Source organism: Podarcis gaigeae, assembly GCF_964106915.1.
Source record: "Podarcis gaigeae genome assembly, chromosome: 8".
In the NCBI taxonomy this organism is placed as follows: domain Eukaryota; kingdom Metazoa; phylum Chordata; class Lepidosauria; order Squamata; family Lacertidae; genus Podarcis; species Podarcis gaigeae.
Window position 1 is genome coordinate 84734396 of NC_139684.1, and position 13853 is coordinate 84748248.

At 45.0% G+C, this 13853-nt stretch overlaps 1 protein-coding gene across 12 annotated transcripts in view; it reads right to left on the minus strand.

Annotated features, from left to right (window-relative positions):
• The window catches only part of RYR1 (ryanodine receptor 1), a 224394-nt gene that overhangs the window by 73217 nt on the left and 137324 nt on the right, over positions 1 to 13853 (minus strand). For all 12 annotated transcript variants that reach the window (XM_083753557.1, XM_083753554.1, XM_083753553.1 and 9 more), the window contains exons 58-65: positions 11499 to 11614; positions 10440 to 10507; positions 8517 to 8638; positions 6404 to 6453; positions 6060 to 6120; positions 3310 to 3548; positions 2076 to 2157; positions 679 to 809 (exon numbers count right to left, since the gene is read on the minus strand). In XM_083753557.1, the coding sequence (XP_083609683.1) occupies positions 679 to 809; positions 2076 to 2157; positions 3310 to 3548; positions 6060 to 6120; positions 6404 to 6453; positions 8517 to 8638; positions 10440 to 10507; positions 11499 to 11614 (869 nt within the window). The remainder of the gene's footprint in view (positions 1 to 678; positions 810 to 2075; positions 2158 to 3309; positions 3549 to 6059; positions 6121 to 6403; positions 6454 to 8516; positions 8639 to 10439; positions 10508 to 11498; positions 11615 to 13853) is intronic.

Genomic DNA, 13853 nt, shown 5'->3' on the forward strand with positions numbered 1-13853 from the left:
ATCTGCCCAAAAAGCTGAGAAACATCTTCATGTATGCGACAACGGCCGCGAGAGTTCTGGTAGCACAAGGATGGAAGACTGAAGAAACCCCAACCCAAGAATCATGGCAAGAAAAATTGATGGACTATGCAGAACTGGCAAAACCGACACACAAGCTACGGGACAAGGATAACTGTGACTTTAAAGAAAAAGCGGAACCCTTTACAACGTATTTGAAGATACAACAAAGCGAACTCGACTCCTTGGCTGGTTTTGAATAAATATTCACAAACTTTTTATTGATAATAATCAGCTAAATAGTTTGAGGATTTATACAACTGTGTAACATGCAGAAAACAGCATTTTTAGTGAAATCAAAGACTGGAACTGAGGGAAGTCGGGGGGTGGGTGGGTTCTGTGGGGGGAGGGAGGAAAAATGGGGGGGGGGAATAAGGATGATATGTTTCTGGATAATATGTTTTGTTTTAATTTTGAACAAAAATTATTTAAAAAACAACAAATAAGGATGATATGTTTCTGGATAATATGTTTTGTTTTAATTTTGAATAAAAGTTATTTAAAAAACAACAACAGAGTGGCTGGGGAAACCCAGCCAGATGGGCAGGATATAAATAATAAATTCTTATTACTATTACTATTATTATTCTTATTGAAAGGCAGGTGGAAAGAGGCACTCACTTGCTCGCTCCCTGGGTGATTTGGTTGTGTAAACGGAGAAGGGGTTGTATTCGTTGAGATGAGGCTCCAGGAAGGCTATGGGCATTGCTGCTGCCAGCCGGGCCAAGCATTCACCAAGTTGCGGACGCTGCCTGCAGAGTTGGAGGAGACAGACAAGGAGAAGTGAGAGGCACTGAAAGCGAAAGGTGCTCTGCCCAACAATTTAACTTGGAAGGTACTAGTTCAAAAAAGCTCAACAGGAAGGTTTGGGCAATTAATGATTGGGAGTTGCTGCGCCATTAAACTTCAGAAAACAGACTTGGACAGCATCCCAGATTGGAATGGAGTCGTCAGAGGAAGTTGTGCTGATAAAAAGGCAGTTGGAAAAATATGTACTAATAAAGCTGTGTGAAAGTATATGATGTTTGACATGATTGAGAATCATGGACTTAGGGACGGAGAATTATAAAGCATCAAAATCGAGATGTGGAAAATATGGAAACAACGAGTAGAAGCAGGACTGAGATGTGGAGATACCGTATTTTTCGCTCTATAGGACGCACTTTCCCCCCTCCAAAAACTAAGGGGAAATGTGTGTGCATCCTATGGAGCGAATGCAGGCTCCTTGGCTTCAGCGATAGCAACACGAAGCCTCCGAAGCACAGAGGGAGCGCTCCCTCTGCGCTCCGGAGGCTTCGCGTTGCATTCGCTGAAGCCTGGAGAGCGAGAGGGATTGGTGCGCACCGACCCCTCTCACTCTCCAGGCTTCAGGGATAGCGGCCTGAAGCCTCCAAAACACACCAGGAGGTCCCGCTGCGCTCCGGAGGCCTTGGGTTCCTTTTGCTGAAGCCGGGAGAGCAAGACTCTCCTGGCTTCAGCAGAGAGGGAGAGCTGCGCAGCACCCCTTCAGCCAAGCGGGAGGAGAAATGGAAGGGGCTCCGTTTCTCCTGCCGCTTCGCTGAAGGGGCGTGGAGCAGAGAGGGGGAGAATTTTTTTCCCTTGTTCTCCCCCTCTAAAACAAGGTGCATCCTATAGAGTGAAAAATACGGTAAGCTTCAGAGATCCAGACCCTGGGGAGCTCTGAAAAATTAATAATTATAATTTGGACTATAATTTGATCTTTTTTATTTTAGTTTTTATTTATGATTGGATATATTAATTGGATGTTTTTTATTGGAAAATCAATAAAAAGGATTTTAAAAAAGAAAGAAAAGAAAGAAAGCGAACGGTGCTCTTTGTTTCCATTGCAAAGCCCTGCTCATCCCACAATGGGTGATTTGGGTTCCAAATTATGTTCCCCACCCTGATTGTGTGAACTTCAGTGTGGGCTCTACCTCCTCTGGGCATAAGTAGCGCCTCCCCCTCCCCCAATTGCGCACAGACCCCTTGCTCCAAGATTCTCGTGACAATGCACTCACCTCTCCACATAAGGGTTTTTGGTAGTGCCCAAGGAATAGATGCTGCATAGGGTTCGGTAGCAGGACACCTGCACGTCATCCACTGTGGGGACAAAGAGAAAAATGGGTGTTGGTTTCAGGACCAGATACATACGGCTTCTCCTTCTTACAGTTCTCTGTTGTCAGAGATACGAACCTCCTGTTTCCTCAACAACATCGTCTGGGATATATACTGGGGTTCGGCCAAGACCACCAGGCCCCTCACTACCACCTCTGCTACACCCTAAAAAAACTGGGTGGAGGGAAGTCTATGCTTTTATGTATTTTTGGTGTGTGATTTTTATTTTATTTTTTTCTTTTGTGTAATTCGTTATTTTTCTTTTTTCTTTTTGCTTGTTTGGTTTCTGTTACTGCAATTCAATAAAGTGTTTATTTAAAAACACACACAACTAGGCTCCATTTACACTAGCGATGGTCAAACCTGTCCTTTTCAATTTCTCACTTTTCAATGAAGCACATTTCCCCAACAGTTTGCATCTATTATTATTTCTCCAAGTCTTTATTAATGTTGGTTTCTCCTAATATATGCAGATTTCTATGTCGTTCGGCTTCGTGTATTCTTTGTTTTTAAACTTCCCCACTAATAAAATGCTTCTTCTTCGTTTGTATGTTATTTTCACTGATACATGGATCTTTGTGCGTGCTTTCCCCTCATATATGTATTTGGGCACACGATAATTGGTTGGGAAGCCGCTTCACAAAATTCGAAGCAGTGCAAATTTCAAAGGATAGCCACATTTCGGTTTCATGTTCAGTGGTACCTCGGGTTAAGTACTTAATTCATTCTGGAGGTCCGTTCTTAACCTAAAGCACCACTTTAGCTAATGGGGCCTCCGGCTGCTTCTGCGCCGCCGGAGCACGATTTCTGTTTTCATCCTGAAGCAAAGTTCTTAACCTGAAGCACTATTTCTGGGTTAGCGGAGTCTGTAACCTGAAGCGTATGTAACCTGAAGCGTATGTAACCCGAGGTACCACTGTATTGTTTTGAGGAGCGCAAAACAGCTAGGTTTCCATTAAAATGCAGAGTGGACCAAATTTCTTCCTCACCCCTAATTCACCATCCTTGCCCTGGTGCGATCAGCTCATTCAAGGCCTGGTTGCATTGCTAACAGCAGCCAACCTATTCAGGCCTATCCGTGACTCAAAGCCCAGCTCCACCCACTCATCCCCCCTGCTGCCTCAAACGTTTGCTCACAGATGACGTCATCCCCAAACTGGTGCTGGGCGATGTGCTCGAAGATGGAGGTCAGCACCGGCAGCAGGACCACGGTGGTGTAGGTGATGTTCTGACCCACGCCCTTGACCTGGGTGCGAGACTGCGACACTTTGCCCAGCTTGAGGTTCTCCACCATCTTCTCAATGTCGTCCGAGGCCCCTTCAAAGAAAGAGCGCAGGCCGGCTTTCACAATCTCAGGCCCCGATTTCATCACTGTCCTGCAGGGAGGAGGTGCCAGGATCAGATTTGCACAGGGTTACGAGCGAGGAGGCCCTACATACCACCTCATTAGAGTGGCAACATTTAATTGGGTTTATTATTCCATAAGGTAAAAGGTATAGGGACCCCTGACCCTTAGGTCCAGTCATGGCCGACTCTGGGGTTGCAGCACTTTATTGGCCGAGGGAGCCGGCGTATAGCTTCTGGGTCATGTGGCCAGCAGGACACAGCCACTTCTGGCAAACCAGAGCAGCACATGGAAACGCCGTTTACCTTCCCGCTGGAGTGGTACCTATTTATCTACTTGCACTTTGACGTGCTTTCGAACTGCTAGGTTGGCAGGAGCAGGGACCGAGCAACGGGAGCTCACCCCGTCATGGGGATTCAAACTGCCAACCTTCTGATCGGCAAGTCCTAGGCTCTGTGGTTTAACCCACAGCGCCTCCCATTTATTCTTCAATAATAATATGATAAATAAATAACAAAACAAAAAAGCCCACACAAATGTGTCCCCAACTGTAACCAGGCAGTGTAGTAAACACTTCCCAGCTCCCAGACAATCGCAGGAAAAAGCACTTGAAGTTACCGGCACACAAAAATGTGTAGTTAGATCGTACGTTAAAAGAATCATTTGCCCCTCCACCCAGTACGTCCTCCCAGATATGCCCATGTTCACTGGGTGGCCTGCATGATGCTCTCTTTGTGTGACATATGTATCAAAGCAAGGCCAAACGTCAATAAAGCCATTGGTCTCTGTCCTCGCATTTGCCCGTTCAGTTTACCCATCAACACTGTTTGCTGCACTTATTACTTTTTACATTTATTATCATTACGGTTTATCCTGCCTTCCCTGCCAAGGGAGTCCAGGGCAGCAAACACATCCATCACAAGCAATATTTAAAAGCATTCTAAAAAACAACAACACTAAAAACATTCTAAAAACAGGTATAGCTAAAAACATCTAAAGCAGCTGCAGTTTTAAAAAATCTTCTTTTTTTACATAAAAAATCTTTTTGGTTATTGTGATGGGATGATGAGTTGCTTGTGCGTAAAGCTTAGTCCCTCAGAGTTTGGCCTGATTATCAAAGCTCTGTCAATAGCGGAGCCCCTTAAGCATGACTCCCTCAATCGCTGGCAGAATCCGACAGTGGGCGTTTGCGGAATCTCTTCCAACATAAAAGCTCCTTAACGGAAACGCGTCTTCGGGATTCTCGGCGCGACAGTTTCCGGCGAGGGGTGGGTGTCCCTATAGGAGGCCCTGAAACTTCCCCACTGTTTTCGCTGGAAGTGTCCCTGAGCCATCCCTCCGACTCACTTTCCCTCGGAACTCCTTCTCTCCCCCTGCTGGTTCCCTCCTCTGCTGCTAAGTCTCTCCTAGCCTCCGTGAGCCCTTCCACCACCTGCCCTTCCGATGGCAGTTCCCTGACAGTTATGTTCCTATGCTACATAAGAAACATAACCAATCAAACATTTAACAGGAGAGGAAAGAATATAACAAAATCTAGACCGTAAACAACTGAACGTAATTGGAAACAAAAATAACAAGAAGCATCTATGTGCAAACTCTGCAGAAAACATTTTGGTGAATGCAGATACACAGTATTTAAATTCATTCATTCACACAAAACAGAGAGGAGAGGCAATCTTCTGTGAGCCATGCATCTTTATAGGTCTTCTCTGCAGGTGTGCACATGTGAGGGATTATTTGGGATTATTACTCACCTGGTTTATATAATAAAGAAAGAGAAATATTTTTAGCACCTATAATGACAAGGTCCCCTGGCCAGAACCCCTCTGACATGATTTTATATCTCCTCGCAGACACAGATAAGTATGTGACCTGGCGTGTAGCACTCTTTGCAACTGCCGCTAGGAACATTAGAGCAAATTACCGTGTTTTTTGCTCTATAAGACTCACTTTTTCCCTCCCAAAAAGTAAGGGGAAATGCGTGTTCGTCTTATGGAGCGAATACAGGCTACGCAGCTATCCCAGAAGCCAGAACAGCAAAGAGGGATTGCTGCACAGCGATCCCTCTTGCTGTTCTGGCTTCTGAGATTCAGAATATTATTTTTTCTTGTTTTCCTCCTCCAAAAACTAGGTGCGTCTTGTGGTCTGGTGCATCTTATAGAGTGAAAAATACGGCATATAGCAAGGTAGCCACCAACTGTAAAGGAGATGAATTTATTTGACCCTATCTACATCAATTCTATCTTTATCACCAAACTATGAATATAATTGCACATTGTATTAATTAACTAATTGACATTATTTTTTAATATATTAGTGGCCATGTCATAATTTTAGCTTATAAATCTTATTGTTTAATGTCTTAACTTGTATATTAACGTACTTTTATAGCTCTGTTTAGAGAAGGTAACGTCTTGGTAATATAAATGTTTTACGTTTTTTGTATCAATCCAGTATATTTTCTTTTAATTGTTGAATGATTCTGTGTACATTGCGGCAGCCTTTGGCTATGTGCAATAAAACGGACTGACTGACTACTCACCTGGCATCCAAAGAGCGGGCAAGGATGTGCAGGCAGTTAACCACAGCAGCAGCGTCCGTCCCTGGATGGAGACAGAAGACCCAGATTTAGGGCCTGGGTTCAGGGAAATGGACTAGATGCACAGGCTAGAGAAATACAGGTGGTGGGAGACACAGAAGGGCGGCAGCTTTGTTCATGGCTGAGGTAGCACAGGGTGAGGGAAGTCAGGGTGCAGGAGGGAGAGCAGACTCGTGGGTGCAAAAAAACCCCCACTGAGCCGACAAGAGGGAGGAGAAATGAAGAGGAGAGGAGGCTGAGACCACCTGCCCACCCCAAGACAGGAGCAGAGAAAGGATGCAGCTTACCGAAGAGAGAGACCCGGTGCCTGACTAGGGCTGCCAGTTTGCAGAAAAGGCTGAAAGGCGGAAAAGAGAGAGGTAGAAGGACAGAATGAAAGAGATTGTTGGAAAGAAGAGTGCACATCGATGGGGAAGAGGGGAGGGCGGACTCGGAGCCTCGGTGAGGCAGCTTAGAGAGGACGGTGTACATGCCTCTACCTTCCTACATTCATAGAATCATAGAGTTGGAAGAGACCACAAGGGCCATCGAGTCCAACCCCCTGCCAAGCAGGAAACACCATCAGAGCACTCCTGACATATGGTTGTCAAGCCTCTGCTTAAAGACCTCCAAAGAAGGAGACTCCACCACACTCCTTGGCAGCAAATTCCACTGTCAAACAGCTCTTACTGTCAGGAAGTTCTTCCTAATGTTTAGGTGGAATCTTCTTTCTTGTAGTTTGGATCCATTGCTCCGTGTCCACTTCTCTGGAGCAGCAGAAAACAACCTTTCTCCCTCCTCTATGTGACATCCTTTTATATATTTGAACATGGCTATCATATCACCCCTTAACCTCCTCTTCTCCAGGCTAAACATGCCCAGCTCCCTTAGCCGTTCCTCATAAGGCATCGTTTCCAGGCCTTTGACCATTTTGGTTGCCCTCCTCTGGACACGTTCCAGTTTGTCAGTGTCCTTCTTGAACTGTGGTGCCCAGAAATGGACACAGTACTCCAGGTGAGGTCTGACCAGAGCAGAATACAGTGGGACTATTACTTCCCTTGATCTAGATGCTATACTCCTATTGATGCAGCCCAGAATTGCATTGGCTTTTTTAGCTGCCGCGTCACACTGTTGGCTCATGTCAAGTTTGTGGTCAACCAAGACTCCTAGATCCTTTTCACATGTACTGCTCTCAAGCCAGGTGTCACCCATCTTGTATTTGTGCCTCTCATTTTTTTTGCCCAAGTGCAATACTTTACATTTCTCCCTGTTAAAATTCATCTTGTTTGTTTTGGCCCAGTTCTCTAATCTGTCAAGGTTGTTTTGAAGTGTGATCCTGTCCTCTGGGGTGTTAGCCACCCCTCCCAGTTTGGTGTCATCTGCAAATTTGATCATTCATGCACATAAAACCTATATGCCCGGCTAGCAGAAGAATGCAAGAGGCAGAATTCAGAGCTAAAGATCTGTTCACAAAACCATTTGGTTGCAGATTGCAAAGAGTTGGTTTTCCCTGGGAAAGTGACGGAGCAAATGGGAAACCGCTTCCTAGGCATGGGACAAGTGCAGACGAGGTCTCTGAGTTGCTTCACAAGCAACCTTTCCCCCCCAAAACAGGTGTTTCCAAGTCTCAAGAAAAAATGTGCAGAAAGACATGTGGCCTGAAATTAATTTTGGGAGAGAAGGGCTTAGGAGTTTTCAAGCAGAGACATTTGATTTGCAAAAAATGTGAATTCATATCCTCTCTGCTTGATGGTTCCTCTCCCTTTCCCTCAACAAAACTCCCAGTCATGGATGCCGTTGGATCCAGGCTGTTGAGAGGGTTAACGGGTAAATACAGTGTTCAAATTTAGAAATTCTATTTGTAAATTATTATTGCCTTATAGTTAATACACAAGGCTTCCTCTCTCCTCAAAATAAGAAAAACCCCTCCAAAGTGTTATATTTCAAAGCTGAACTCTGCAAAATTTGAAATTTAAAAAGGAGTCCAATTCGGGCAAACTTTGCATTTGCAAAACGTCTCATCTCAGCTCTAACAAGAGCCATTTTCCACACATTAATGGCTAGCAAACCTTGGTTTGAACGTCTTCTCACAGCGAACCACTGCATATCTGTATAACAAGCATATTTGCAAACACAAGTTTGTCCCCACTTGTCGTTTGCACCTTGCGCTTCTTCAGGGTCAGACCTAAGACAACCAACTTGAAAGTGTAGCTTAGGCTTCCTCAACCTCAGCCCTCCAGATGTTTTGAGACTATAATTCCCATCATCCCTGATCACTGCTCCTGCTAGCTAGGGATCATGGAAGTTGTAGGCCAAAAAACTCTGGAGGGCCAAGGTTGAGGAAGCCTGGTGTAACCCTTTGTGCACACTCACACAGACAGACAAGCATCCAGTCTTTTCTGGTGTTTCCTAGGTACTCACCTGGTTATCATCTCCTTCTCCTTGTTGGAGGCATGGCCCCCGCTGCCTAGGACTTTGGCCGGTGTGGACAAGAAGTAGAGGCAGTGATTGGTGAAGTACTGGTTGATGAGGGGCAACAGGATCTGAAAGGGGAGAATAATTATTAAATAAGATGATGTGCAGGTTTGTGATATATTTTGGGCCAGGTGTAAACTCAAGAACGTCTGCTAGGACAAAGAGGCAGTCACCTCTCTCCTTCCCACTTTTTTGGGTAGTGGTGGTTGGAATTACCCCCAGAACAGCACGGGGCAGAGGGAGAGAGGGGAATCGTCCCACTGGGCAAGCAGAAACCCTTCTGCTAATGAAACCAGCTCCTTAGCATTACGTCGGATTCATCCCCATGTACAGTGGTACCTCGGGTTAAGAACTTAATTTGTTCCGGAGGTCCGTTCTTAACCTGAAACTGTTCTTAACCTGAAGCACCTCTTTAGCTAATGGGGCCTCCTGCTGCTGCTGCTGCTGCTGCACGATTTCTGTTCTCATCCTGAAGCAAAGTTCTTAACCCGAGGTACTATTTCTGGGTTAGCGGAGTCTGTAACCTGAAGCGTATGTAACCTGAAGCGTATGTAACCCGAGGTACCACTGTACTTGCTGTACAAAGGTCATTCCGTTGTTGGTTTTTATGCCACTCACCGCCACGATATGAAGAGGGAAACGTCAAAAACGACGTAGTGAATAAATGTGATTATTTATGTGATGTTTGCAGGTTTAAATTGAAACAATAGTGGACACAATTTGTATTCGCTTTTGTGCTTTCCGTTCCTGACCTCTGGCGTGTGGCATGTAAAAACGCATTGCAGTCAAATGCAACATTCCTACAATGCACATGGTGGGGAACGCTTTGTATCACTCAGGAGAAAACTTGCTAGTTCCTCCTGAGCTGGGACAGACTTCCTTTGCATGTGACTGAATGAGGGTGTGGTCTGTTCTTGGACAGAGGAGCACACGGCCTCCACGTTCTGCTCTTCTTGTTCTCCATTTTGTGTTCCTAAGAGTTAGGACTAGTGACTGCTGAGTCGCAGTCACTTGAGACTATTTCCCTTAGGGGATAATTCACATAGTTATATGTTGTTCTGCAAATTAAGTCTGCCCTCAGGGATCTTATTGTGAACTGGATGATTGTAAGTAAACTAGTTTTATGCTAACTTTAATCAGCTGGTCGTGTCTATTCTTTTAGGAGGGATATAAAAAGGGATCGTACCAGGAATCCTAAATAGTGAGGCTCAGATGAGACTGCAACTAGCTAACCGCTGTGTAATTTAAGAGGGGGGGTTGTTTAACAACTCTGCTAAGTTATAAAACTTGCTGATGCAAGTTAGGAAGGATATCATAAAATAATACACCCTCTCCTGCCTCCCTAAACTTCCCCACAAAGGTTCTAGTTACAGGTAGGTAGCCATGTTGGTCTGCTGTAGTCGAAACAAAATTAAAAAATTCCTTCCAGCAGCACCTTAGAGACCAACTAAGTTTGTTATTAGTATGAGCTTTCGTGTGCATGCACTGAAGAAGTGTGCATGCACACGAAAGCTCATACTAATAACAAACTAAGGTGCGACTGGAAGGATTTTTTTTATTTTATCCCCACAAAGGGTTATGGGCCCAGAACGCTTCCACTGCGTAATTTAAAAGGGGGATTGTTTAACAACTCTGCTAAGCTATGGAACTTGCTGGCACAAGTTAGGAAGGATATCATAAAATAATATATCCTCTCCTGCTTCCCTAAACATCCCCACATGGCAAATGTGCAAATCACAAAAAATTCTGCTCCTGTTTTCAGTTCCGATGGAATTCACCAACATCGCTAAGTACAGCTGATGCTCTGTTTAGGGAGGGAAAACCTCCCCAGTCCCCAAGGGAAAGAGGAAGAGAGAAAGGTCAACTTACCTTGGCAAAGAACTTGATCTCTTGTTCATGAGGGGATTTCTCCACCCGGCCACTGCTTACCACGGCGTCTGAAGCAGGAAGAATCCCAGTGAGTTCCACCAAGGTGTGAGAAGCGGGAGGGATAAGGCACACTCACATGCAACATATACACACCCGTGTCCCTAACAATTGAGAAAAGGAGCCGGCTTCCAGAAAGCTGACTTACTGAACATTCGCCCTGCCTGGTTAGCACGAAGTTCGCAGGGTGGTTTGAGTTATTTATTTATTGAGTATTAATCATGATTCCTTTGCAGCAAGGTTAGGTGACATTGTGTCAAGGCAATGTTACCCCAGTGTGCAAAAGAAAATCCTATTCTGGGGGTGGGAGAGTGAGTTTGCTGCGCAAGGGCAACAGGTCGGCTTAATTGTACAGCCCAAATTCGGTGGTACGGTGCTGAATCCCAGCCAAAAAAAGGGACAGGTTGGAAGCATTCAAAACGGTTTTGTCTTAGCCCAGTGATCAGTAAAGGGCTCATCCAGACTTCATTCTGTGCCAAGTTTCTAAGCGCGGGTCCAAACGCTTTATGCTCTTTACCGCTGAGTCAGAGCAAATGGCAATCCGTACAAGACCTGATTTGCCATTTGTTGCAATTCAGCATTAAAGAGTGTGTTTTTCTCCCTGGGGAAAGCAGGGGAAGCACTTCGACATAGACCTTTGCCTAGAAAGCACAGTGAGGATGAGCCCAAAGCTTCAAAACAGAACGCAATGCAGACTCACATTTCCCAACCGCATTTGACAAAGCGAATCCAGATGCCCTTACTCCTATACACTAACATGCTTTAACCGCTGTCCCCTTCCCAGAACTGAGAACAGAACCCTGGAGTTCTGGCTCAACTGGCTTTGCTATAATAGTCTCCATTCCCATCCTAAGTGAGTTGAAACGGCTCATTCTAAAGGTCCCTTCTTCCCCACCCACAGGGTTCCTGGAGGTCTGGAGCGCTACAGGGGTCCGTGTGTAGCTCCTCACAGGTTCCGAAGGAAGCTTCTGGGAAGGGGGGACATATTCACAGCTCCTTTACCCAGGTGGGCAACAAACTCCTGAGAGATGTCCATCCACTTTAGCAGCTGCTGCAGGAACCCATAGGCAAACCGCTTCTCAATGGACGATGTGTCCAGTTCCATGTCCTTCAACCCCCTGCGAGAAATAAAGAGAATGCAGAGATAGTGAGACAGGTTTTTGCTGGTACCTTCGAGCAGCCTCTCTACACCTTGGGTCCCCAGATGTTGTCGGACTACTACTCCCATCATCTGCTGGCCCTTCTCTTTTTTTATATATTGTAATGGTTATAAGGGGTTGCTCGTGCGTAAGTTACCGCCACTCCTGGCTAGGTAGCCTGGTTAAACCTGTCCTGGCTGGACAGCCCTTCACTCCGTGGCTGTTCAGTCGCTAGCAGAATCCGTCAGTGGGCGTTTTTTGAATCTCTTCCAGCAAAGAAGTTGTTTGACGCCCAGTCTCCTCCTACTCTCCCTGCGCGGAAGTCTTCTGCGCAGGGAGGGAGTGGGCAGAGGAGTGCCCGTGCTCTCCCCACTGGTTTCGGGCGAAGAGTCTTGGAGACCCCTCTCCAAATCCCCCATCTGCCCCCCTTCTCTACTGGTGTTATGCTGATTTCCTTCCCCAGCCGATGAGCTCCCTCTCTCCCTGCTGGGCCCCTCTCCAGCATCGCTTGAGAGCCTTGCCTCCACCTCTGGCTCCGATGTCAGTTCCCTGACATATATATATAATTTTTCATTAGTTTTCTTAACATATCATTTTCAACAGTAATTAAACATACTTTTACATCTTATTCAAACTTATCTCTGTCTTTTCCTACTTTGTAACACTTCGTATATTTCTCCTTACAAAACTTCTTGTAGTCCTACTAGCGTAATTTGTTGATTACAGTTGCTCTTCAAACAGTTCATATATTTCTTCCAATCTTCTGTAAATCTCTGGTCCCGCAGGTTTTGAATCCTTCCTGTCATTTTGTCCAATTCTGCATAGTCCATTAATTTCGTCTGCCATTCTTCTTTCGTCAGAGTTTCTTCTTGTTTCCATTTCTGAGCTAACAATACTCTTGCCGCAGTTGTTGCATATAAAAACAATTTAACATCTTGCCTATTAATGTCCTGACCAAGTGAAAATGCTTCTGGTTTTTTTAACCAGAAGTGGCCCTTCTCACTACAGATGTGCTACAGATGATAGGAGTTGTAGCACAACATCCAGGGACCCTAGAGAAGCCAGGTTTTCAAAAGACGCAAAGCAGAATGTGTTTGTGTGTGTGTGTGCATATATTTCTGCTTTCTTTTTTTAAAAAATGTTGGCGCTATTAAAGTCTGTTCCGTCACTATTTTCTTAATGGATATTTTAGACCATTTATGTAAACTACTTAAGGGATTTTTTTTTAAATTACAAAGCAGCATATAAATTTTGCTAAATAAAATAAATAAAGCAGATAATTGCTAGGGGTGCCGTGAAATACTTCCTGACCCTCCTCCCCTATAATGAGTTGCAAAAAGGGACTGTCTGCGGTGAAATCCTAAACTGGTTAAACTGGCTTTATTGTTACTTAATAATTTCAACCAGATCATACATTACTAAGTATAGGGATTTAAATGTTACCACCAATACCTTGAACTTGACCCAGTAGCAGATTGGCAGCTAGAGCAAATCTCACAGGCAGGGTGGTTATCTCTAGAGCACGCATCCCCAAACTTGGCCCTCCAGCTGTTTTGGGACTACAACTCCCATCATCCCTAGCTAACAGGGCCAGTGGTCACGGATAATAATAATAATAATAATAATAATAATAATAATAATAATAATTATTATTATTATTATTATTATTATTATTATTTATTTATTTATTTATTTATTTATACCCCGCCCCAGCCACTCTGGGCAGCTTCCAACACATTATTAAAATACAGTAATGCCTCAGACATTAAAAGCTTCCCTAAACAGGGCTGTCTTCAGATGTCTTCTAAATGTCAGGTAGTTGTTTTATCTCTTTGACATCTGGTGGGAGGGCGTTCCACAGGGCGGGCGCCACCACCAAGAAGGCCCTCTGCCTGGTTCCCTGTAACGTGGCTTCTCGCAGCGAGGAAACTGCCAGAAGGCCCTCGCCGCTGGACCTCAGTGTCCAGGTAGAATGATGGGGGTGGAGACACTCCTTCAGATATACTGGAATTGTATTCCTGGAATACTGGAATATACTGGAATTTTATTCCCAATTGTATATGATGGGAATTGTAGTTCCAACACAGCTGGAGGGCCGGGTTTGGGGGTGCCTGCCCTAGAGCATGTAGCATACGTTCCCCCATCTCTTTCCTTTTTTATACAGAAGCATTCCTTTTTTTGGGACGCGGGTGGCGCTGTGGGTTAAACCACAGAGCCT